The sequence below is a fragment of the Temnothorax nylanderi genome, unplaced genomic scaffold (genome assembly GCF_030848795.1).
Source record: "Temnothorax nylanderi isolate EJ_2023f unplaced genomic scaffold, tnyl_v1.0 TNYL_tig0944_pilon, whole genome shotgun sequence".
NCBI lineage: Eukaryota > Metazoa > Arthropoda > Insecta > Hymenoptera > Formicidae > Temnothorax > Temnothorax nylanderi.
The window spans coordinates 10894-37252 of NW_027250006.1; the positions used below are offsets into that span (position 1 = coordinate 10894).

The 26359-nt window shown below is 35.3% G+C and overlaps 4 protein-coding genes and 2 long non-coding RNA genes across 12 annotated transcripts; 3 read left to right on the plus strand and 3 right to left on the minus strand.

Moving 5' to 3' along the window:
• The first annotated feature begins 3110 nt into the window (after positions 1-3110).
• LOC139786051 (uncharacterized) lies at positions 3111-5233 on the plus strand. Its single transcript, XM_071725212.1, has 4 exons — positions 3111-3499; positions 3724-3898; positions 3973-4184; positions 4267-5233. The coding sequence occupies exons 1-4, from the start codon at positions 3328-3330 to the stop codon at positions 4743-4745; spliced, it is 1038 nt and encodes a 345-aa protein (XP_071581313.1). The 5' UTR covers positions 3111-3327; the 3' UTR covers positions 4746-5233.
• A 70-nt stretch (positions 5234-5303) lies between these two features.
• LOC139786054 (putative nuclease HARBI1) lies at positions 5304-8252 on the minus strand. Of its 2 annotated transcripts, XM_071725217.1 has the most exons (4): positions 7294-8252; positions 6757-7004; positions 6329-6678; positions 5304-6241 (listed from the first exon to the last, which is right to left on the minus strand). In XM_071725217.1, the coding sequence occupies exons 2-4, from the start codon at positions 6864-6866 to the stop codon at positions 5610-5612; spliced, it is 1092 nt and encodes a 363-aa protein (XP_071581318.1). In that variant the 5' UTR covers positions 6867-7004; positions 7294-8252; the 3' UTR covers positions 5304-5609. The 2 variants fall into 2 exon arrangements, with proteins under 2 accessions (XP_071581318.1, XP_071581317.1); XM_071725216.1 differs by having other exon boundaries at positions 6757-8252.
• Positions 8253-8447: 195 nt separating this feature from the next.
• Positions 8448-10198, plus strand: LOC139786055 (probable ATP-dependent RNA helicase DHX37). 4 transcript variants are annotated; one of them, XM_071725222.1, is made up of 5 exons: positions 8448-8664; positions 8741-8942; positions 9006-9217; positions 9297-9394; positions 10062-10198. In XM_071725222.1, the coding sequence occupies exons 3-5, from the start codon at positions 9015-9017 to the stop codon at positions 10124-10126; spliced, it is 366 nt and encodes a 121-aa protein (XP_071581323.1). In that variant the 5' UTR covers positions 8448-8664; positions 8741-8942; positions 9006-9014; the 3' UTR covers positions 10127-10198. The 4 variants fall into 4 exon arrangements, with proteins under 4 accessions (XP_071581323.1, XP_071581321.1, XP_071581320.1 ...); XM_071725220.1 differs by having other exon boundaries at positions 8452-8669; positions 10047-10198; XM_071725219.1 differs by having other exon boundaries at positions 8452-8664; positions 10047-10198.
• Positions 10199-10340: 142 nt separating this feature from the next.
• On the minus strand, positions 10341-12405 carry LOC139786057 (uncharacterized). The gene is made up of 3 exons (XR_011722167.1): positions 11522-12405; positions 11302-11410; positions 10341-11030 (listed from the first exon to the last, which is right to left on the minus strand). It is a non-coding gene; the product is annotated as an uncharacterized lncRNA (long non-coding RNA).
• A 56-nt stretch (positions 12406-12461) lies between these two features.
• Muc (dihydrolipoamide S-acetyltransferase muc) lies at positions 12462-24629 on the plus strand. Of its 3 annotated transcripts, XM_071725213.1 has the most exons (10): positions 12463-12621; positions 12723-12809; positions 12901-12972; positions 21411-21759; positions 22019-22167; positions 22274-22662; positions 22892-23253; positions 23415-23714; positions 23794-23922; positions 24130-24629. In XM_071725213.1, coding segments are annotated over exons 4-10 (1449 nt in total). In that variant the 5' UTR covers positions 12463-12621; positions 12723-12809; positions 12901-12972; positions 21411-21640; the 3' UTR covers positions 24131-24629. The 3 variants fall into 3 exon arrangements, with proteins under 3 accessions (XP_071581315.1, XP_071581314.1, XP_071581316.1); XM_071725214.1 differs by lacking the exon at positions 24130-24629 and having other exon boundaries at positions 12462-12621; positions 23794-23923; XM_071725215.1 differs by lacking the exon at positions 21411-21759.
• On the minus strand, positions 13586-16686 carry LOC139786056 (uncharacterized). The gene is made up of 2 exons (XR_011722166.1): positions 15754-16686; positions 13586-15665 (listed from the first exon to the last, which is right to left on the minus strand). It is a non-coding gene; the product is annotated as an uncharacterized lncRNA (long non-coding RNA).
• Positions 24630-26359: the final 1730 nt, after the last annotated feature.

Sequence of the window (26359 nt, forward strand, 5' to 3'; positions counted from 1 at the left end):
ACGACAATAGAATTGTCGGAGAAGGGGACACAACAATTACAAGGCGAGGGGGAAACTACCTTGGCCATCAGCACGAGGAAGACATCGGCATCTACAGATAAGTTTAAAAAGCGCGGGAACGCGAATGCGAAAAATAGTGTTGCGAAAAATGGCGCGCGCGGGAAATCGGTTACGTGTTATCGTTGCGGTGGCAGCCATTATGCGTCAGCATGCACGCTCGATAGAAGTATAAAGTGTCTTTCGTGTGGAAAGGCGGGACATTTAAAAAAAGTGTGCAAATCGTCTCGTGAAAACAATACTAAGAATATTGAGGTGCTCGCGATCGAACAATCGCGTTTCAGAAAAAAATTCTTTGCCACATTAAACGTTAATAATAAAGACGTGCGCTTCGAGGTCGATAGTGGATCGGCCGTCACTTTAATGTCGTTAACCGACGCGAAAAGGTTATTCAAAGGCGAACGCGTATTTACAACCGATTTGAACCTCATGTCCTACACACGCACGCCTATTCCATTACGCGGTTACATAGAAGTTCGAGTCAAGAACGGTAATCGTATTCGAAAATTACATTTATATATTGTAGAAATAGAAAAAGAACCACTATTAGGTCGCGAGTGGATATCACAACTTAATCAAATCGAGGAGTTGAAAAATATTACGGACCGACTCCAGTCGATTAAACAAGTTACCGTAAATGACAAAACGCAACTACAAACGCTGTTAAACGAATTTAATAGCATTACAAGTCCGTCCATTGCGAAAATTACAGATATACAAGCGAGATTAAATGTTAAGCGAAATACAAATCCGGTATTCCATAAGCCGCGGCCCGTGCCTTTTCGTTTACGCAACCAGATTGAAGAAGAGCTAGAGACACTTACACAAAACGGGATTCTCGAGAAAGTGGACTTCTCCGAATGGGCCACGCCCATCGTTCCCGTTATTAAAAAGAATGGAGCGATTCGCGTTTGCGGGGACTACAGTGTCACGCTTAACCCCAATTTAAATATAGATTCGCACCCTTTACCAACACCAGACGAGCTTCTCACGCAGATGGCGGGGGGAAAAGTCTTTTCCAAAATCGACCTTTTACAGGCCTACTTGCAACTCGAGATTAGACAGCAGGATCGCGAACTGCTTACTTTGAATACACATAAGGGTCTTTACAGACCAACGCGTTTGATGTACGGAGTCGCGTCCGCTCCAGCCATATGGCAACGCATCATTGAAAATATCCTTAAAGATATCCCGGGAGTCGTCGTATTTTTAGACGATATTAGAGTCTCAGGCAAAGACGTACAAGACCATTTAAGTAAATTACGCCAGGTTTTTACGCGATTACAGAAATACAACATACGAATTAATGTAAAGAAAAGCGAATTTCTTACGGATCAAATCCAGTATTGCGGCTACGTAATAGACAAAAATGGTATCAATAAAGCTCCGGATAAAATAGATGCAATTTACAACATGCCCCAACCTACAAATCTAACCGAACTTAGAAGCTTCTTGGGCATGATACGTTACTACGATAGGTTCGTTCCAAATCTAAGTGCCATTTTGCAACCGCTGAACAATCTTTTACAAAAGAACGTTAAATTCTATTGGTCGGAAAACTGTGAGAAAAGTTTCCAGGCAGCAAAACGAGCATTTACAAGCCCGAAATGCTTAGCTCATTTTGATCCCAGACTGCCTATAACCTTAGCCACTGACGCGAGTCCTTACGGAATAGGAGCAGTGCTCTCTCATATTTATCCAGACGGTTCGGAAAGAGCCATTCAATACGCGTCTCAAACGCTTTCGAAAACACAACGTTCATATTCTCAAATCGATAAAGAAGCGTTGGCAATAATCTTCGGTGTTAGGAAGTTCCATCAGTACATACAGGGTACAGAATTTACTCTTATCACGGACCATCGTCCGCTCACACAGATCTTTTCGCCGACAAAAGGTTTGCCAATTTACACTGCTATGCGTATGCAGCACTACGCGTTAATATTACAAGGATTTCGTTATAAGATTAAATATAGGAAATCGGAATTACACTCAAATGCAGACTGCTTATCGAGACTTCCGATACCGCGAAATACAGACGAAATAGAATGTGAAGCTGTGGACGAGTTCCGAGAAGCTACTTTCGATACGCTGCCTATTACAGCGGCACAAGTTGCTGCAGCTACAAGAGAGGATAAAGAATTATCTAACTTGCTAAAATCCTTAATAACAGGCTCTAATTCTAACGCGAATTCTAAAAGCAATAAATATTACACGGTTCCTTACGAGGAATTTTCCTTATTGCACGGAGTTATTTTTCGAGGGCACAGAGTTGTCATTCCGGTCGGGTTACAGAAAAAAATACTTCACGAGTTACATCTAGGTCATTTTGGCACAGTCAGAATGAAGCATCTCGCGAGAGGGTACGTCTGGTGGAACAAGATTGACAATGACATAGAGAAATTAACGCAGAATTGTCATGAATGTAATTCGCACAGGAACAATCCACCTAAAGTTTCAAATCACGTGTGGGAACCAGCTCAATTACCCTTTGAAAGGGTACACGTCGATTTTGCAGGTCCATTTTTAGGACACAATTTTTTCATTCTGGTTGATTCATACACAAAATGGCCGGAAATTCATATTGTCAAGGACATTACAGCGAAAACTACCATTAATGTATGCAGACAAATATTTTACACGTACGGGTTACCGAAATACATTGTATCTGATAACGGCACTGCGTTTACGTCGAAAGAATTTAGAAACTTTTTAGATTCACACGGTATTATTTCAAAATACACCGCACCGCATCATCCTGCGACAAATGGACAAGCCGAGCGCTATGTCCAGATTCTTAAAAATTCTTTGAAAAAGATGCAATCTACACATGCGAATGCGTATATCAATTTACAAAAATTACTCTTTCAGTACCGGAATACTCCTCACACAGCAACGGGAATAGCCCCAGCAGAGTTATTATTTTCAAGGAAAATACGTACTAAATTTGATTTGCTACGTCCGTCAAGTACAAAACGCACGATTCAGTATGAACGTCCTTTTAAATTCACGGTGGGAAAGAGAGTCAGTTGTCGCAATTAAGCGTCGTCTACAATGGCAGCAAGAGTAAGGATTAAGCAGGATTAAGGCTGTAAGACGTCGAAGTAAGCTGAATGTTTCCGGATAGTAGGACGTAGAGTAAGGCCGTAAGTGAAATGGTTGAATTCCATTTCCTACGGTCTACTCCCTTACTCTCAGCCAATGAGAGCTCGACATTAACGAAAGCGCGCGTGACAACAACCGGTGCTGTTGTGTGCTAACCTGCCTGCAAATATGTCGGACACGGAATCCGTTTTTGAAGAAGACAGCATTGACCGAGAGCTAATTGCCGTGGTCCGAGTTAATCGGTTTTTGTATGATAAGACTGAAAAGTTGTACGCCAATGTAGAAGTGAAGACCAACGCATGGGCGCAGATTGGCGCGAGCCTCACTAACCCACTAGAAGGTAAGTTTATTTTGGATATTTTTAAATGTGTTACGGTTTTGTAGCAATTTGTTGTTACAATATAGTCGATGAACAAGGTGTCACATAGTAAATCGTTGAAAAATATGTTTGGCAGAATGAAAGTTAGGTTATAAATTAAGTTAGATAACTTTGGTGCACTATAGAAAGAGAATGAACACTTGATAATTTGCTTACTGGAATGAAACGTAATCTATACTTGTCAGGTTCTGTTGCTGAGAAACGATTTTACGCCCTGAGGCAGCGCTTTGGGAAAGAGCGGAGAAAAGTTACGCAGTCTATGCCGAGGTCTGGAGCTGGAGCGGACCAGCCTACATACACACCAACTTGGATACTGTACAAGGACCTCAGATTCCTGGAGGACATCATTAAACCTAGAAAGTAGGCATTGCGGTCTGAGAAGTTCTTTATGACAAATACCGATGACATAATTAATGGTTGTAATGTGATTGCAGAACTTCATCCAACTACAAATCTAAAGCTCCTGTAAATCCTAGCAGTCAAGTGCCAGTATTTCGCACAAGTTCCCCGTCCTTGTCTACGTCTGCTTCTGGTGGTGAAGTGACAGTGCTTCACACAATTTCCCCCATCTCTTCTACGTCTGCTGTAGCAAGTCCAAGTCCAGACATGTCTAGTTATTCGAATGACTTCTTTATAAGTCTCGCAGGTGAGGAGATTAAAATATCCATTGTCATATCTTCACAGTTTGATGTAACATAATCTGAAGTATTCTTTTGTTGCATTTTCAGGTACTGACGAGAATTCCACAGATACGTCTGAGACCCTCTTTTCGCCGCCACCTATAACACCATTTCCTACAACATCTACACCACCTCCTGCAATTACCTCGGGATCTGGGAGCAATGATACAGTTGCACAAGTGCAGAGGGCTATGTCCAACATTAGCAACAAACGCAAGGCGCCCCCACCTGATAATTTTGCATTCAAGAAACGGCAGGAGGCAGACGCTGTCAATAAAATCTTAATCGAGCAGGGTAAGGGACTGACAAACCTTGCAGCAAAAATTGGTGAAGCAATCATGGCTCCACCTCCACCACCAAAGTCCCCGTCGGTAGTAGTCAGCAATACATCTCCTGGCACTCAGCCCATGCTGAGTGCCATAGGATTCGCGCTAAGTACAGTACCTGAACATACTCAGCTTAAATGCCTCATTGGCATATTGCAATATATTAATGATTTCTCTAACAAGAGTGGACAGGCCCAGTGAAGCAAGTGATTGACAGTCTGATTTTTAATACATAGATTAAATAATACATTTATAATACACAGATTTTATTTTTTTATAGGCTGTGATTTGGATAGTCTTTCTTGTTAATATGCGTTTAATTAACTTGCTGTGATTTAAGTAATAATAATTATTATGATAATTAATTTTCTTATACGAAGATGAACAAAATTTATTTTTATTTTTATGTGCAGATTGGAACAGAAATGGCTTCTCACATGAAATTATCCACATATTATAAAGCATATCTGCATATATGCATTTTCCATATATGCCCTTACATGCATTTAAATTCTTGTGAGAAGGCATTTCTGTTTTCGTGTGTACACAGTTTATTATTAAGTAAAATTTTAAAGAACAAGGTAAAAAGAAGTTGAACTTTGAACTTACTGTGGATTAAAATAAATTTTCATAATATGTTTATGTATGTTTATGTCATGTTCAGGGGTATGTTTATGAGTTAAGGCAGTTTAGCTTGAATTTAGGCAGTATTATTTTTGTGTTGATCGGAGGACGACAATAAAAAAATAAATATTTTAATGCAATCGTTTTTATTTTATTCAATCTACTTATTCACAAAACCATAAATAGGATTATCAGTTTTAAAAATATTCATTATGCTCACAGCCAAATAACACAACATTTAACTGGAAAACTAAGTAAGAAATTGGCAATGCTCCCAAGTAGTGCTTACATTAACATTACATTACACTCAGTATGCTTTATCTTATAATTATATATGGAATACAAAATTAAATAATTAAAATTACAAAGCGAATTATTACAAGTACAATAAAATCATCATAAGGATATGGAAACTTTGTCATAAGTATGCGAGAAGGTTAATTATTTTAGCTGGAAAGCTCTCACATATTGCCAGGGTGCCTGAGCTTCCCCAACTGGAGACACAAAATATTGCTTGAGGTAATTGCGCGTACCTTCCGATACTGAGCCACCTCGATTAGCACCAGTCCTACCCAACTCTGTGAAAAATTGGCCAGGACCAACAGTCCTCCAGCGACCTTCATGAATAACCCCACCCTCATCCTCAACATCGAGCCAATCAGGAGGGCAATACTGACAGATAGATCCATCATTAACGTTATTAGAGCTCATAATAAAGTTGTGAAGGCAAACAAGAGCTTTAAAAATCTTTTCTGCATTTGATACGGAAAAACACAATCGTTTGTGCAAAATACGCCAGCGTGACACTAATATTCCAAACGTATTTTCGATGCAAAGGCGAGCCCTACTGAGCCGGTAGTTGAAAACACGCTGCTCGTCTGTCAATCGATTGCGTCTTGCATAGGGGCGCATGAGGTAAGTGTTAAGAGGGAAGGCCTCATCGGCCACAATCACATGTGGGAAGGGGACATCTCTCCCTGGCAGAGGTGTTGGTGGTGGAAGATCAGCATCACCAGATGCAAGGTCTGCAGCCAATTCAGAGTTTCTCCACACACCACCGTCACTGATCGAACCTGTAAATTACATCAAGTATATTCCATTGTAGCGTTACTATTAATTTGTTTCTTGTCAGTTATTAACAAGGAACTACCATTACTCACCAAACTGTCCAATGTCTACCCATGTGAACTTGTAATTTGCATCACAAAGTGCCAACAGCACTATACTAAAGAATTTCTTGTAATTGAAATACTGTGATCCAGAGCATGGAGGCTTCTCGATTTCCATGTGTCTGCCATCAAGAGCACCAATACAGTTCGGAAATTGCCACTTTAACATGTATTCTTCGCTTATTTTTCTCCAGCCATCAGTATCTGGTGTAGGAAGAACAATGGGTTGCAGGGCACACCATATAGCACAACAAACTTCTGGCACTATTTTGCAGACCGTAGATCTCCCAACTCTGAATTCCAGATGCTTTGTCTGCATGCTTTCTCCTTGAGCAAGATACCTACATAAAAAAGACATTAAATAATATTAAATAGGAAATCTAATTTTAAAAAAATGCAAAGTTGATTCGTCAACTTACGTCAAGGTTAGGCTCAAACGAAGCCTGGGTGAAAGAGGTTTCCGATTGCTGCGCTTTTTCAAATATGGACTCACTAAATTGAGCAAAAATTCAAACTGCTCCGGCCACATCCGAGTATACCCGAAAAATTCTTCATGATCACTGACTATCAACTCGCGAAATAGGTTGAAGTTGAAACCTTGTTCTCGTTTGCGCCTGTTAACGGGCCGTACCCACCACCTCCGACCAATAAACTTCTTCGTCTGAAGCTGAACCCATTGAAAAGTTAGATGCTGGCTCCATAATATCATATATAGCACAACAAGTCTAATTTTTTGCAAATCCATGATTGCTACAAAACACTCGTATTAGCACAGAGCCACGCGTCATTACTACACGCCATTGTAGACACTCAGACGTTAGACGGTCTTAATTCTGCAGCCTACACCCTAGTGCTTACGTCTTACTACATACTCTTACGGCAATTGTAGACGACGCTTTACACTGATAAAATTAAATGGCTGTTCGGTACGATAATTGAACAGTTAGGCGACTTACATTTTAAAATACGTTTAGACGACGGTCGTGTCTGGAAAAGGCACATCAACCAAATGCGTCCGATAGGCGACGACACGCCAAGGAGTAGTGATAAAGATTTCTGTGATTCTTACGATACTAATCCGCCGAATAATTGTGATAACGCGAACAATAATACTAGTAGTACAAATAATAATATAAGCAGAAATGCGAGCGAAGGGACAATTGTAAATGCGAGTCCGTCCCAAGCGTCTACTTCTACTAATAGTTCTAGTCAAACGTTAGTCAATGCAAGCGGCAACACTACTCCTACATCGCCAGGTCCTTCCTACTCTACTCTCACAGCTCCTGAAAACGATTCCTCAATTTTCTCTACGCCTCAAGGATCCTGGTGTGCTTCTACTCCTAAACTGTCTTCACCCACCAGCCTTTCTGGAACCTCAGAAGCGAAAGAGACAACACCCTCGAAAAAGGGAGTGTCACGTCCGCAACGACAAATTCGCGCTCCAAAGTACTTACAAGATTATGAGACTAGTAAGCCTCGAATTTCTAAGTGAGGGGAGTGTTGTGTGGCGTTTCATATAAACGCGCCACTGCGCTGCATGCCAGCCTCGGACATGCATTTGCGAGGAGCTTCTGATTGGCTCATGCGAATAGGTCTTACGAAAGGAGACCACGTGACTGCGCGGGCGCTTGCGTGCGCCCACCTTCATGCCAGGAGGGCACTCCTGGTTCAGCCTTGTACGAGTTAGCACGCGGTCATACTTGAGAGAATAAACACTTTTATTATACTGTACCCAGTGTGTATTACTACTACGCCCACGCGGCACAGTGTCCTACCCCAAGGACACAACAAGTTCTAAATAACCCGAAGTACCACATGCAAATTTCAACCTGTACGATTTTAATAAAGTAGCGTTACACCATTTGGCTACTTTCTTATTTTTATTTGTTAAAAACTTTACTTGGTCACCCTAAGAGCACAGTTGACGGAAAGTCGACGGCAAGTCGACTTTTATAAGTCGACTTCTAGTCGACTTCTAAAAATGGCGGAAAGTCGACTAAAAGTCGACTTCTAAATAGTCGACTTCTAAAAATGGCGGAAAGTCGACTAAAAGTCGACTTCTAAATAGTCGACTTATAAAAAGACGGAAAACAGTCAAGCGGCGCGTCATGCATCATCAATATGGCGGCGAATCTCGAGGAGGCTGGAGGACCAGATGAGTGGACCAGAGTTTACGCGAGTGCGAGGAATACGTGCCGCGAGACAGGACACGATAAGACGCCAGATAGTTCTTGCAGGTATGGCGGATCAAGTCGCGAGAAAGGTTTTGCCCGACGAGGTAAAAGAGGATCAGGATAAGGCCAAGTGGAAACATGCTTACAGGTTAGGTATGGTGTGTTATTAATTATCATCGATAATTAAGACCTATTGAATGCGACCTCTCCATTCTGTATCATCTTTCAGAACACCAGAAATGAAGGAACCTGTGTTCATGCATTCTTCGTGCGTTCTACGGAAAATCAGTCCGGAATAGGTGGATTATAAAGAGGTGTACGAAACAAATAAGATGTACATGCGAGGTGTCACGGTGATAGAACCCGAATGATTGCCGAAATTCGCCCATGCTATGCCATCTTAGTGAACCATTGGTTGATCCACCGCCAAGGTATTTTTATCACAATTGTTGCTTTATAATGTTTTTCCTACTTATTTATAAATATATTTATAGATATAATCAATGAACCGGGAAGATCATTTGCCGCGTGTCTGGTACATTCGGAAAGGCCGAATGGGCACTACCATCGATGGATATAGAGCATCCGTGGACGGTGTCAAGTGGTTAGCGTATTTCTTCTTGGAGGGTCAAGTGTGCCCTAAGCTGAAACGATTTGTCCCGTCGCTGCTGACGACACCTGGGAGCATCACCAAGTCATGGGCCAGGTAAATCGTTATTCTATCTCCTTTTGATTTCACGTTGATTCATCAAATAGATTACATCAATTTAATACGATTTTTTCAGGTTGATACCACGCACTCAAGCAATAGTACAAACGCTGCAGTCGCAGGGAGTCGTGTCCAAACACACACTGCTAGAAATCTGGGGTTCGGATAAAAAATGTGAGATTTTAATTTATAAAATAATATTTAGATATTATCATAGACTTCTATACAATACTAGACCGCTGACAGACATCTCGGCCGTGATGCTTGCCGCCATGTTGATTTTAGTCAAGATATGCTATACTACTATTCTATACAAGTGGTTTTATACAAGATTTCTATACAATAGTCTGGCATATACAGAATGTCCAAAAGAAAGGTTTTAATACTACAGGAGTAGTGGTTTAATTTCGGCATCCAAGTACGCTACACGTCGAAGGCATGACTTACAAACTTATTGATAACATGTACCAATATTTAACACAAAAACATTCGCCTGCTTCGTTATGTACTGTAATAACGAATGCAGATAAACGCACATCATGAGCAACTGAACACCCGATAGTGACTTATTGTTAATTCAATATGGCCGCACCCTTCACTAACACCTGCACCTTGCACTCGCATCAGCTTTTCGGCAGTGCGTCCATAGATGTTAGTGGTCTAGTATAAAAGTCTGTGGATATTATGTATTTATAATAATATATATATATATATATAAAACAATATTATTATATATTTACAACATTATGATAATAATATGATATATATTTATATAGCTAATTTTGCATATTGTTTCGCGATTAACGCTGGAATGTTTTAATTTTAGTTCTGTTATTGTCAGCTTACCAGAAGTGGCTGCCGGAATCCGCGCACGCAGAAGTGGCACAGATATGGCCGCCTTTGTAATTAAGAATAAAACATTAGGATTGTAATTATACAGTTTTTTAGATAATTAAATTATTTTATATATGAAAAAAATCGAAATGCATCAGTTTTAGCCCTCCAGCAAGGGGTCGATTGTGTATCTTGAAATAATGAGGTAAAAATTACAAAAGTGAGAAAATTCATTAGCGCATCTACGATTTTATTTATCAAAATCTAATAAAATCTGTTAACTTTTGTTATTTTTACCTCGTTTCAAGATACACAATCGACCTCCAGACGTACGCGGCGGTTTATTTTATCGACTTTAAAAGTTGGCGGGAAGTCGACTTTTCGTCATGACGGGAAGTCGACTTTTCATCATGACGGGAAGTCGACTTTAAGTCGGTGGTTTTTGCGACATTCGCCGACTTCAAGTCGACTTCAAGTCGACTTTCGTCCTTAAAAATGTCGACTTCTCTGCCAAGTCAGTTTCGGTAGAAGTCGACTTCAAGTCGACTTAAAGTCGACTTTTTGCTCTTAGGGGCATCATTAAAAAATTTAGACGTAACTTCTACAAGGGAATTCGTTTTACGTGCTTCTTTTTCAAGGCGCCGTAGTTTTAACTGTAATTCTTTTTTATATGTATTGTTTGTTGTCTTCATTTTCTTTATGATTCGATTTGTCTTCCTCAATTGTCTCTCCAATTGTTGATTTTTTTCTAAACTTTTCTTCATTTCATCTGTTATTGTTATATCTGGATTGAGAGAGAAAGAGAGATTGTCACAATCAGGTGAATCAGGTACCAAATCGTTATTTTTCTTCATCCTTTTAGGAGGTATTATATCTGTAATTTCTACATCGTCTTCCGGTGGCTTTTCTGAATTAACAATGTTTTGTTTTCTTTTTAAAATGCTGACAAAGTGCATTTTTGGCATTTGTATAGTACCTACAAAATACACATTGTATACACAACTTACTCCTGACATGAGTTAATGCATAGTTGCATTGCACCCTATTTGTAAAGTAGACGTTCTCTCCTTTTAAGCTAACATTGGGAAATATTGGCCAAGCATTTCCAATACAACCAATTAATATTCAGCCAACATGCTACCAATGTATTGTGTACTACTAGAGTACAACTTACAATTAGCAAAGCAGACGTCAAGATATAATCTACTAATTGTTTAACAAATAATGTAACATTAACAATTCATCACCTTGTAACATTTCCATATGCAATTCCTTTATTGGTACAGCATTTGGTCTTAATTTTTGTTTCCTTCCAAATATTTTTTCATCTTCCCACATATCATCACTAAAATGTTCCTTGAAAAAAAAATACATTAGTATAATACATATTAAAATAAATAAATAATAAATTAGGGCTCACAAGGACAAATAAAAAATAGCTTTAAAATTATAATACTTAAAACTTACATCGCATAATGCAGGATATTTTTGTTGAGGACAGCCAACATTATCTATCCACTTTTTTCTTCGGGAAGGAGATTGTGGAAAATTAAACATTTTATGACCATTTCTGGTACTATTACGGCAATTACGAGCAGTGCACGTTCGCATTGCAATTGTGGATACTCTACAATATAAAATAAAGGCCGATCGCTGCTGAATGCGACTGTCAACTGTCAAAGCTGTGGCCGGTATTCATAGGCTACGGTCAACGTGACGCTACAAATGCTTTGGAGCGTTCTTCTTCTCCTTCTTTCTTCATTGAAAGAAAAGAGAAGGGGAATGCTTCGAAGCATTTGTAGCGTCACGTTGACCGTAGCCATAGTCAGATCCAAAAGCTTAGCGCGCCCGTTTTGAAACACGGAAGTGACCCTCGAATGGCGGCGACCAATCCGCATCCAGTTGACCTGTTTGCTCATCCCTTACTAGAGGGTCCCTAGTTTTCTCAGGCTGCGTTCCGATATTCACTGCTAGTACTAAGGGCCAATTTCAGCAACAACGGTTAGCTTAACCGACGGTTAAAGTAAAGCCGTGATCAGACTACGGATTAGGATTGAGATTGGATTGAAATTTAATCAATCAGAATAAAGAAAACTAACTTCAAGTTTAGTGAACTTTGCTCTAATTGGTCAAATTTCAATCCAATCTCAATCCCAATCCGTAGTCATCACGGCTTTAGCAGGATTGACCAATAGAAATGAATCCACCCTGCTTTCTATTGGTCAATCCTGCTAACTTTAACCGTCGGTTAAGCTAACCGTGGTTGGTGAAATTGGCCCTAAATCTATAGTATACATCTATAGTACACGTAACATAAACTATAGATTTTCTGCAGTACTGGCACTTGGCAGTGAATATCGGGACGCAGCCTCTATAGAAAACGCTATAAATGTAATCTTTGGATCTGTGAAATTATGGGATACAACAAATGTTGTATACCTGGATGCTCAACTAAGTATGGTCATGATCTCATTCTTCGGATTTTTCCAACGGATAGTATCTTAAAGGCTAAGTGGAGGCAAAATTTAGGAAATATAAGAATATCTCAATCATCTGCTGTATGTGAGGTTAATTGAATTTGATATTTCCTGTTACTTACATAAGTTCCTTATTATAAATAAAGAATAGAAATTTACAATTTTTTTGTTTTGTTTTTGTTTATATCTAGTTGCATTTCGCTCAGTCTGAGTTTGAGAAAATAAGAGAAGATGGCAAAAAAAAACTCAAACAAAATGCTGTGCCATCACTTTCTGAGGTATACGATTTCTGACAATATTAACTTATCTGTTTTACATGCATTTTATTCCCATTTAAAGTTTTCACTGACTTTTCAATTAATTTTATAGGAGGTACGCTGTCATCTATCCAGATTAAGTCATTGCATAGAATCAGATCATTCTTACAATAAATTACTACCGGTAAGTGTCATTTTGTTTAAAATCATTATTTTGTTTTGGCATCAAGTAACAAATAATTAATTAACCCAAACGGCCATCAACAGGATAAAGAAGAATGCTATGTATAATGGTGCTTTTTTAGTCTTTAAACACTCTTTTCTTTATCGGGGAAAACCTCCTCTTAAGACAAAGAATATGTAAAATGAACGCTGAGATTGAACCTAAGAACTTTCGGTTTCTGATCATCCGCACTTACAGGAAGCCATGCATTATTATTCCAAAACCCGCGATACATTTCGACTCCAAACGCGCGCTTCTCACGTTTACATAATTTTTCTTATATAGGATCCCAGACAGCACCCATGTCTAAAAGTGGAACATAAGGCATCTAAAAGACAGCTTTATTAGACATCTTTTAGATATCTTTTAGACATCTTTCAGACGTCTTACGAAAAGATTGCTAAAAGATATCTGAAAAACGTCTAAAACACGTCTTATGTCCCGATTTTGGACATTGTGCTGTCTAGGATATGTTCTAAACCTAAACGTATATATCTTTTGTTTTAAACATATTATGTAAACACTGCTTAATACATGTTTAAAATGTTTAAATAAAAAACTTGATGATTTGTACTTCTTTTAAAAAACGTGATTTTTACTAACACATAGGCTTATGAACACATATACCCACAAAGATACACAATATTACATTCTATACTATTTTTATAATACATTAGGTTGGTGCAAAAATAATTGTGGTTTCTATCACTTTAATTTTAAATTTCAGTTCTGTATTTCGACATGAAGTTGTGTTTTATTATGGTCACATGGTATACCACTTTAAAGTTCTGACAATTCCCTGTATTCATTTATGCTAGTGCTATTGTCCTTCCTAGCGTATATATGAAGTTATTACGAACTATCAAATTGAAGATGAAAAAGGAGCAATTCGTACGATTTTCTTGCATGAGTTCAAATTGGGTCGTAAAAAGCTTCAGAAACTGCACGCAATATCAACCAGGCATTCGGCCAAAAGACCGTCAAGGAACGTACAGATCACCATTAGTTCCACAAAAGCTTAGAAGATGAAGCGGGTCGTGATCGACCTGAAGCTGTTGATAATGTTCAATTGAAAGCCATTACCTATCGATGCGGATTCACTGAAAACTACTAGAGAAGTTGCACAAATACTTAACGTAGACCATTCAATGAGCTGAGATATTCACATTTGAAGTTGAAGATTAAAAACCGCAATTATTTTTGCACCAACCGAATAGCCCTAATGAAAAAATTTCTTATATTTTCTCAGAAATTTTGTAAGAATTGAGACTTATGAAAAATTCTGAAAAATATGTATAAAATTTCTCAGATATCTATATACTCTTTTAGAAATAATTTGATGAGAATTTATGGAATATTTCAGTATCTGTATGTATAAAAATTTCTGATAAATTACACAGATTTTCTCATATTTATTCAGATTTTTACAAAGATGTGTTGGCGAGAAAAATCTGAAATATTTTATTATTATTTTGTCAGAGTTTATCTGAAAAACGTTCTAATTCGTACATATGAAAAATCTGAAAAATTCTGAGCATTCTGAGAAAATCTGAAAATTTTTATAGAATTTTGGATTAATAATATAAAAATTTTGAGACATTTTTTCATCAGGGAGATATTTTATGTTATATGTTATATTCTATGTGTTACTATATTTTTTCTCTAGATTTCGTTTTAATAATAAAACATGGATGTAATGTACAAATTAATTTAGAAGAAACTCCATTTACAGTCTAATTAAACTGGATCTTTGTAGAAGATTATATTTCTGTATGTATTCCCTTATGAAAAAGTAGTACTGGTTTTAATACTGAAAAAAGTATTGGTGAAAGTACTGGAGACATAAGTACTCAAAGTACTACTAAATTCGACCATACTGACTTCGTCAGTACTCCTTCCCAGTACTCATCCAATACTCATTCAGTACTCCCTTCAGTACTTCCTCTAGTACTCCCTCCAGTACTCCCTCCAGTACTTTCTCCAGTACTCCCCCCAGTACTCCCCCAGTACTCCATCCAGTAATCTCCCCAGTACTCCTTCCAGTACTCCCACCAGTACTCCCTCCAGTACTCCCTCCAGTACTTCCTCCAGTTCTCTTTTAGTACTTATCGAATACTCGTGGGATACTAACGTGTGGTACAGGCGCAGTAGGGGAGAGTGGGCACCCTTGAACCACGTTTTTTCAAATCACATTAAAAATGGTTTTTAATAACTTCATTATAATATAAATGAGACTATTCGATGTTTAATATAATAAACTTTGTTTGTAAATGAATTAAGAAGTAAATTTTCAGAAATATTTTGCAAAAATAATGATATTTCGAAATGCTGCGTTTGTCACAGTGGACCCCACGCGTGGGGTCGATTGAGCCATAGCGTAGGGTACACTGTGACATGTAATGTGAAAGGTAGCGTACCCTGTGACACGTAGAAGAGATCTGTTTAAATCCTGTTTATTACAAATCTTTGGTCAATTGAAAAACCAAGACTGTGCTAGAGAACCAATTTATCAATAATCGTGTCATATTTGTTTCATCAGATGACCTAAGAAATTGAAAACTGAAACCAAAGTCCTATAACCTCACTTTTTGTCGTAACCTAGCAGAGATCAACGAATATTGCCTCACAGCGACTCGATTTCATGTGATCTGTAACTAAAGGGTGAAAAAAAGAGAAAATGAAAGTGTGGATATGATTATCGATGGAAATTATTTCATTTTATAGGAAAATTTAGGCACTAACATTTACTATTCCGCGATCGAAACACACTACGGAAACTCGCGCTGTCACTATAGGTTAGGTAGTTCTGTAAGCGTGGCACAAAGGACCCCATCAACCTGCGTCACATTGGACCCCACTGAACATCGATATTATTTATCGTAAATATTTCAGATACAGAACAATTAAACGTTTTTGTGCGCACGTTGGTATTGAACCTAGATCCCGACGAACGTCTTATGAATTTTTTTTTAACTGTAGAATCCCTAGAAATCCATATTATACATATCAAAAAGTTATGACAAGTAAAAATTTACTTTGCAAGGCTCCAATTACATATCTGCCTTTAACTAAAGTATATGTGCTTATTTCGGCATAATTTTTTGATGGAAGTTATATGTTTTGAAAACGAAAGTTTTCATACCCACCGTCACTATTTTGCAGAACGTTAATACAGAAAACTCGCACTGTCACATTGGACCCCGTGGCTCAAGGGAGCCCACTCTCCCCTAATTGCGCAGTACTATCCAAGTAGAACAAAAAGTCAAGATATCAAAATAACGTCATATTGATAGTTTAGTGTGTTAATTTAGTATTTTATTAATTTAATATTTCCAAGATACGTTACGAAAAAGTAGTACTAGCAATCAGTACTCGTAGTATTGACAGTATTAGTATGTTAATACTCATGAATATTGCAGAATGGTCAGTACTGTGCCTATTAGTTCTTACAGTACTGGCAGTACTATCATGATAGTACTCCGAATATTAATCTGATAAAGTACTGACCACTTCAATACTTTGAAGTACTAATGAGTATATTGCTTGTAGTACTGCCAGTACTGTAAGCATTGACAAACACAGTACTGACCATTCTGCAGTATTCATGAGTATTAACATACTAATACTCTCAATACTACGAGTACTGATCACTTAGTACTGAGTACTGATTGCTAGTACTACTTTTTCGTAAGAGTTTAGTACACATATTTCCAAACTAGTAAATTGCGCGCTGATTATTGGCCGGATTTAAAAAATACAGTTTCCGTTGGAACAGTAAAATCCCCTCCTCCTACTTAAATCTGTATAATTGATTTAATTTTGCTAATATTTAACTGATACTAATAAGGATCCTATTAAATCACTGTAAAGAATTTATTTAGAATAAATGTAATGTAAATATTTATCTATATTATATAACACAATGTATAATGTAGATACAATAATATATAGATATTTATATCGTAATATAAATATAAAACACAAGAAATTTATAAAATAAGTTTTATTTTAGTTTATAATGAGAACTAAAGCATATAAAAGTATAAATTTTATATTGACATCTTATTTAATTTTATTTTTGCGTTTTACTATCTACATAACAATTGTTCTTTTTTAAACTGATATTTAAAAAAATTAATTTTATCGTCATACAAGAACTATATTAATATTTTTATTCCAAAAATAAATTTTCCTTTAACCTTTAAAATCTCTATTAAACTTTCAAAAAAATATACCTAATATTAATTTGTAAACAAATATATATCTAAAAAATAAAAACATGTTTTAAACATTTGTTTAAATGTAAATGTTTAAATTGTAACAATTTTTATTATTTCTAAATAAATAAAGTAACCGCTCGTATGTCAAAATAAATAGGAATAAAGGCCAACAATCGAGCACAACAGTAGATGTCAAATTAAATTTAATAATACATCTATATATATAAGTACCGTCGTCTGTATGTATGTCTGTCTGTCTGTCTGACCGCGAACTACTCATTCGTTAGTGGACCGAATTTTTACCAAAAGTATATGAAATAGGGGTAGAATTTCCCGGGGAGTGCCATAAAGTGTATAGTTTTTCGTTACCGATTTTCTGGAAACCGGTTTTTTAAATTTTTCCAATTTTTTGGGAAATAATTGACCGAATCTTATTCGTCAGTGGACCGAATTTTTACCAAAAGTATATGAAATAGGGGTAGAATTTTCCGGGGAGTGCTATAAAGTGTATAATTTTTTGTTACCGATTTTCTGGAAACCGGTATCAGAAATTTTTCCAATTTTTCGAGAAATAACTAACCGAATCTCAAAGAATTGTATATGAAACAGGGGTAGAATTTTCCGGGGAGTGCTATAAAGTGTATAATTTTCGTTACCGATTTTTTTGGAAGCCGGTTACAAAATTTTTACAATTTTTCGGAAATTAATTGACCGAATCTCAAAGAATTGTATATGAAGTAGGAGTAGAATTTCCCGGGGAGTGCCATAAAGTGTATAATTTTTCGTTACCGATCTTTGGGGAAATCGGTATCAGAAATTTTTCAAATTTTTCGGAAATTAATTGACCGAATCTGAAAGAATTACATGAAATAGAAGTAGAAAAAAGAATTAAAGAATGTAGTATCGATATTTAACAATATTAATATTTTGATTGCAGAGATTACAAAAATTGTAATTATAAATATTAATTAATTAATTGAGTTTTATTTAATCTTGCAAAACGTATAGTTCGTGGGTGTAAAAAAAATTTACTTTCAATAATATTTATATTTTTTAAATAAATATATATCTAAATAATTATAAATATAAAATAATATAATTAATAGTAAATAAATGTAATAAAATTAATAATAATGCCATGATGTGTACAGTTTTTGGTTACCGATTTTCTAGAAACCGGTTTTTCTAATTTTTCCAATTTTTCGGAAAATAATTGATTGAATCTCAAAGAATTATATATGAAGTAGGAGTAGAATTTCCCGGGGAGTGCTATAAAGTGTATAATTTTTCGTTACCGATCTTTTTGGAAACCGGTTCCGAATGACCGAATCTCAAAGAATTGTATATAAAGTAGAGGTAGAATTTTCCGGGGAGTACGGGGAGAGGAAAAAAGAAGAAGCAAATACTTTTCATCGCCGCGAATAAAAGCGTCCGTTGAGTGATTCGGGGATGGTATAATTTAGGCAATCCGGGGACTGCCATAAAGTGTATAATTTTTCGTTACCGATTTTTTGGAAACCGGTTCCGAAATTTTTTCAATTTTTCAATAATTGACCGAATTTTAAAGAATCATATATGAAATAGGGATAGAAAGAACTAAAGAATGTAATAGAATTAGAAAAATTGCTAATAGTAAAGGGGTTTCCGATTTCTGTAAAAAAAAAAATGTACGTGATTGCTCCAATTTCCGCAAACTTTGAGATATCAAGCTGAATTTTTTTTTATGGATAATTTTTATGGATAATTTTTTGTTACCGATTTTTTGGAAACCGGTTTGGAAATTATTCAAATTTCAAGAAATAATAAGTATTATTTGACCGATTTTCTTGAAAACAGTGCCAAAAATCTTTTAATTTTTGAAGGATAAGTTTTATTTTTTATTATAATGAATAATTTTTTATTAATGGATCAATTTTCTTGAAATCAGTGCCAAAATTTTTCTAATTTTTTGTTGATGATCTTGATAAAACTGGTACCAAAGATTACTAATTTTAAGGGGATGGCTACTATGGGGTTGAAAATTGGAGGTTTCATGGGGTTCTATTGGTGCTCCTAATTAATGAGTGAGTTTGGGGAGAGGGGAATAGATTTTGAGCCCGCGCGAAGCGCGGGCGAAAAATCTAGTACATATATATGACAGGACGTTTCGAACACACAGTGTCTTCTTCAGCCGAAAAAAATAAATTATATAATTACATACGGACGTTTATTATTTCTATTCTGCTTATAATTATCTATGTTGTAACTTTAAGAGATGTAATATTTTTAACTTTTTCTTTTATAATATATTGAATATAATATAGGTATGACATATTATATTAAACATAGATTTTTAGATTTAATCTATCATTACTTAGGTGGAAACAAAGATTGTTCTATAAATTTATAATATAACACATCATGCTTTAATAATATTTATTGATAAAGGAGAAAAAGATAAAGAATCTGTGTTTTTTACCCAATGCTGATTGTGTTGATCCTAAAGCGAATAATAACTTGTATCTTATGAATAAAAATAAAGGTGTGGCTTTTCTATTCCCAAATAAAAAAACAAAAGCAATAATTTTTTCGAGTAGATTTCTTGTCTTAAAATACATAAAATATATATTTTTAAAAGATTTTATAACATACATTTACTTGTACATATATACATTAATTACAATATAGCTGCAAACATAAAAATAACAATGATTAAATGCAATTGTATAAAAAACGGAGCGAGAAAGCTATATGTTTTTCAGACAATTTCAGTTTATAGGTATTGCTTCAAACTGCATAAGACAATTAAGCTAGTTTAAGGTAGTTAGTCCGTGACAATTAATATGAAATAGGGGTAGAAAAGACCAAAGAAGATAATAAAATTAGAAATAGCTCGATATCTCAAAATTTGACCCAGAAGAGGATGGAGCTCGTAAATTTTCTGTAAAAGTTATATAAAAATAAAAAATTGTGCAAATTAGGAATTTGCACATTGCTTTCTCACCATTTTTAAGTGTGCAAATTAGAAATTTGCACATTGCTTTTTATTGTGCTCATAAAGCTTCCTCTATGAGCAATTTAATAAATACTAATAATTATGCATTAAATAAAATAAGCTTCCTCAAAGAGGAACTTTGTGAGCATAATAAAAAGCAATGTGCAAATTCCCAATTTGCACACTTTTTTTTATATTCAAGATTTTTTTAAACATAAAAAAGGTTCAATTCAATTACAAACTATTTACTTTTACTTTCAAAAAAAGTTTCTTTTAATAAAGTTATTATTCGCTCTGCGTTCTTACGCATTACAATATATTATTGTTTATTAGTATATAGGAATATTATAATGAAAATCGGCTACATTTTTTTATTAAACAAATTGCATATTTTCAAATGTTTTTATAGAATGTAAATAAATTACAATTTTTTGTTTCCAAGTTCAAATAAATTTTGTTGAAATTATCCCGAAATCCTTTCTAAAAAAAGGCATGTTAAGTCGATAGTCGAATTTATTGTTGCCGCTTTTCCGCGATGCTGATTGGTTTTCTCGCTGCGCTTACTTCATTTGCAGCTGTCATCGTATATTTTGACAGTTGTGTGTATCAAGAAATTAATAGTGTAATAGTAATAGCATAATGTTAAAAGCTAAATAGCGCGCGCGAAGCGCGCGTCTGTGGTGCTAGTTGTGTTAAAATTATGCTGAATTTTCATTGAAATTTTGCTGAAAAATGTTCCAAAAAACTATTTCAGACAATTTTCAGTAAAATTTCAGAGAATTTTTCAGCAAAATTTTTTCACCAAATTGGCATATAATAATAAATCACTGCATGAAACGAAGGAAAAATCTATAATGTAAATAAAAATTCATTTCGAAAGAATTTGTCGATGAAGAAAAGAAGAATGTGTACATACAAATAAACTTTTCCTAATTTTTAAAAATATCGATTTGTTATCGATATAGTATAACATCATTTAATTCTTGGATGCTTTGTATTAGTCATTCGAACAACTCGAGTTTCTATTGTCAAAACAAAATCGATAGATTCACAGTTCTATTCCCATATCCGTCTGTACTACGACCTACGACCAGCTAATATCGACACTGTTAAAAAAAAAACATTCAGAGAACATCGTCGGCTGTTCTCCCGAACGCCTGTTAATTTTACTGACTCCACTTTTCTCAATCATCTTCACTGCACAGGCAGCACCTCCGATACGTGAAACCACGTGACCTTGCCGACGACCTCTCGTCTCGGCTCGGCATTTAACATCGTCCGTCATCTGGTACCGTTTCGCATTTACGTCGAATTTGTTGACGGACCATCGGGATCATCGTCACCTCGTCAGGCGAGTGGATCCGTTTTAGATTCATTTCGGACTCATCGAGGGCTTCCGGATCAGCTCGTGACACCGTCGAGAATCCCGATAGATATGATACGAACCACGTTGAGCCTACGTAACGGGTTGGCACGCGCGATCGTCTGTGGTTCTGTGCGATTCGGCACTAGATCTATAGTCGTCCGGTGTCTTCACAGAAAACATCAGCAGAGGTACTGCATCCACTACTTGGAGTTCTCGCGCTCGAATCTTTTTGCACTTTTCAAATTTCGCGATCGGGGACGGTCTTTAAGGTTATTTCAACGTCAATTTAAACGTGATCTGGCACAAACTCCTAGTAGGTTTATGGTGAAATATTCGAATATTAACCTCTTATCAAGATAGTCGGAGAGGCTTACATAATCATCATTTATCACGCAAAAAGAAATGTAATAGTGTAAGATAATAATATTAATTCTCTCGATGCTTTAGACTTCACAGTACTTTGCGTTTCGTCTCGACACCATGGCAGCAACAGCTCAGGTTTTATGCCGATTATCCCGATCACATCAAGGTCCCACTTCCAGCGTTGTCTCCCACCATGGAAACAGGAACGATAATCAGTTGGCAGAAGAAAGAAGGTAAAATCATCTACCGATATTATGATATAACAAATATAGATTTAATTTTTCTGAAGATACAGAATTGTTTGTTAAACATATTGACTTTTTATATGTGATTCATTAGGTGACAAGTTGAACGAAGGTGATCTGCTAGCAGAGATCGAAACAGATAAAGCTACTATGGGATTTGAAACTCCCGAAGAAGGTTATCTAGCCAAAATCTTAGTACCTGCGGGAACAAAGAACGTACCTATAGGCAAACTGGTTTGCATTATTGTACAAGACGAATCTAACGTAGCTGCATTCAAAGATTTTAAAGAAGACACAGTAGCTGTGTCTCCTCCTACACCAGCAGCTCCTGCAGTACCTACGCCACCACCTACAGCAGCACCGGCAGCACGAACTACACCAGTTACAGCAAAAGTTCCTTCTATCGCACCACCTTCCGGAGAAAGAATATACGCTAGTCCATTAGCAAGAAGATTAGCAGCTGAAAAAGGACTTAGTTTACAGGTGCTGCAAGATTGCTGATTTCTAAATCAAATTGAAAGAATGGAGGCAAGTACGAGCTAATTTGCCTTTCTATTTCTCCACTCTTTCAATTTGATTTCTGTAATATTTCTTCTTCATTATTAACTTGTGTAATATTGAATTAAGACATCCTATGCACTCATTTTTGTGATAGTTTGTAGATATAAAACTTGTATTCTTTATGTGTTATTCTTCATGCTATTCTTTGTAGGGTCTAACGGGAACAGGATTATATGGCTCTATAACATCTAAAGATTTGGAGGGTGCGGCGATACAACCAGTACAACCGGTAACTGGAGTTGGCGCGCCAACTGGAGTAGATATCCCTGTGTCGAATATACGTGCGGTTATTGCCAAACGCCTGTTGGAAAGCAAGCAGACGATCCCGCATTATTACCTCTCGGTAGATGTAAAAATGGATGCTGCATTGGCGATGCGAGAACAGTTTAATAAATTGTTAGAAAAAGATAAGATCAAATTGAGCGTAAATGACATTATCATTAAAGGAATAGCAATGGCTTGTAAAAAAGTACCAGAAGGCAACAGCGCCTGGTTAGAAAATGTAATTCGACAGTGAGTATTTTATATGTTATTATAAAATGCAGTTTAATACATTTACATGTATATTTGAATATTTGTATTTTGTTATATTATTATATTACTTATGTTTGAATATATATTGTTGCAATATTTTATATTGAATATCATCGCATTTATTGAATATCTTCTTCCAGATATAATAACGTGGACGTTAGTGTAGCAGTGAGTACAGATAGCGGTCTAATCACTCCTATAGTGTTTGGTGCCGATACGAAGGGTATAGTTCAAATCAGTAAAGACGTGAAAGCGTTGGCCGCAAAGGCGAGGGAAGGAAAATTAAAACCGCACGAGTTTCAAGGAGGAACGATTACCGTGTCCAATTTGGGCATGTTTGGCATTAAGAATTTTTCAGCTATAATAAATCCTCCACAGTCTATCATTCTTGCTATAGGCACCACGGAAGCTAGACTGATACCTGCCAAAAACGAGAAAGGGTAAATTGACGTAATATTTTCAGACAAATTTAATTTTACATTTTATGGCATACGAGTATTAATATGCAAATTTTTGCAGTTTTACGACTGTCCAATATATGTCTGTAACTGCCAGCTGCGATCACCGTACTGTTGATGGTGCGGTAGGCGCACAATGGTTAGCCGCCTTTAAGGATTTGATGGAAAATCCAACAACGATGCTTTTATAGTAAGTTAAATCGCCATTGATTTATCAATTGATCAGAATGGCAAATAATACATAAGAATATCATCTTTCGAAAATGGAAAGTTACTGACCTGTATAGTATGTTTAATAACAACTAATACAAATACCAATATTTTTTAAATACACAAATTCTTACTCTAATATTTTTTTACTCGAACTTAATTCTTGACACGTATCTTCTTGTTTCAGAAATGTTACTTCAGATAGAAATATGTTCTGCGCGCAACTAAAGAAACGTTTAAGAGGCGATACGTGGGTATTTATGAATTATTTCGCCGAGATTGCTTCCATATTGATTCGAATTAAAAATCTTGATTTTCGAATTTTTCGAAACTTCGAAAAAAATTATAATATAGAAAACGTCTTTTGTTCTTAAGTATATGGATGAGAAGGCTACTGTTTCAATTCAGTATATTCAAAGTTATGGAATAATAATTCGAATTTGTCGCTTTATTTGACGAGAGAGATTGGAAAATTTCTGAACTTGTTATCGCCTAGCAAAACTTCCTCTAGAAGTGGTCAGGTGTACATATGTGTATTTATGATAATTAATAATTCAGCTGCACTGTGTTGCAGAAAATATGATGACTACGTTTTAGGGGAAGTAACGATAAAAGTGTCCAAAATGTTTATAGTAAATATAAAATGTATATCTCTTATATTTAATAAATTACCTCTCTTACGACATATGTATTCTACAAACTTTTGTATTTCATTTAATTCTTTTATTCTTTAATTTTGTTTATATATATCTTTATATATATATATATATATGGGGGCATTTCATGCCAAATCAACCAATGATTGACCCCGACCATTTTTGATTTGGCTGATAATTTTTTGTGTTTTTGCACTAAATGAAAGTAGCTTCCATGATTTTTTGTACATTTTTATCTCTACTCATACTTAAGTTATGGATTTTTGAAAAAAAATGCAGTTTAAAATTTGGCAAATTTCAAATGCTTGTAACTTTAAGAAGAAAAAAGATATTGTAAAAAACAAGGTGGGCTTTCTTTTCGTTTTTCTCTGTACTTTTCGAAGAAAATATCGAAAAAATGTTTAATGGGCAATATGACTGTTTTTTTTTAAGGATTTAAGTAAAAAATGTTTGTTTTTCTCAGTGCGACCGTTTTGATTTTTTTCAAAAAAATCTCACAAATTTTAGACTTAATTTCGAAATTTTCAAGACCTAGAAGAAAATGGGATTCCAATAACTTCGATTTTTTAAGGGACTTTTTCTTCATTTTTTTTCGAAAATATTTTTTTAAAAATAAGATAGACTCTACCGATAGCTATAAAAAAATTTGATAAATTTATAGACAGCAATCCTGAAATTTCTATCTATGGGTAAAGAGGAAATTCGAATATTTTCTATTTTTTAATTGCATTTTTACTTATTTTTATTATTAAATTACTTTTTTTTAATAGAATATTATAAATTGGGGAACTTTAACGGTTAGCATGTAACAATTAAATCATATAGTTAATGAAAAAAACACATATTATCTGTAAAATTAGCAATCAGATTTATTTGAAAATAAAATAAATAAATCAAAATCAAAATTAAAGATAAACATAAAATAAATGATAAATATATCAAAAAATTATGCCATATAACTATTTATTTATTTTTTTTTTTTAATTATCTTATGTAATTTTACATCATTACATCGAGAGAATATTTTCACATTTACATTTCCATTCTTATCAGGTATAACGCAATGAATTTTGTGTGTTTCCGGTATACGTTTAGCACTTGACTTGAAAAATGAAGAATTACTGAAGCACTGAAAACTTTATTTTTCAAATTTTTAGCCTGGAAACCTCTATTTGAATTTTGAAAAATGTCTTATGAGTAGAATGTATTACTTTTTTAATACCAGCACAGGGATTCTCTAACTCCTTAACGACAGTTTCGGTATTGTTGCGTAAGTATTATATATGGTAAAAAAGCTGTGAAACGATACCGAAACTGTCGTTAAGGAGTTAGAGAATCCCTGTGCTGGTATTAAAAAAGTAATACATTCTACTCATAAAACATTTTTCAAAATTCAAATAGAGGTTTCCAGGCTAAAAATTTGAAAAATAAAGTTTTCAGTGCTTCAGTAATTCTTCATTTTTCAAGTCAAGTGCTAAATGTATACCGGAAACACACAAAATTCATTGCGTTATACCTGATAAGAATGGAAATGTAAATGTGAAAATATTCTCTCGATGTAATGATATAAAATTACATAAGATAATTAAAAAAAATAAATAAATAAATAGTTATATGGCATAATTTTTTGATATATTTATCATTTATTTTATGTTTATCTTTAATTTTGATTTTGATTTATTTATTTTATTTTCAAATAAATCTGATTGCTAATTTTACAGATAATATATGTGTTTTTTTCATTAACTATATGATTTAATT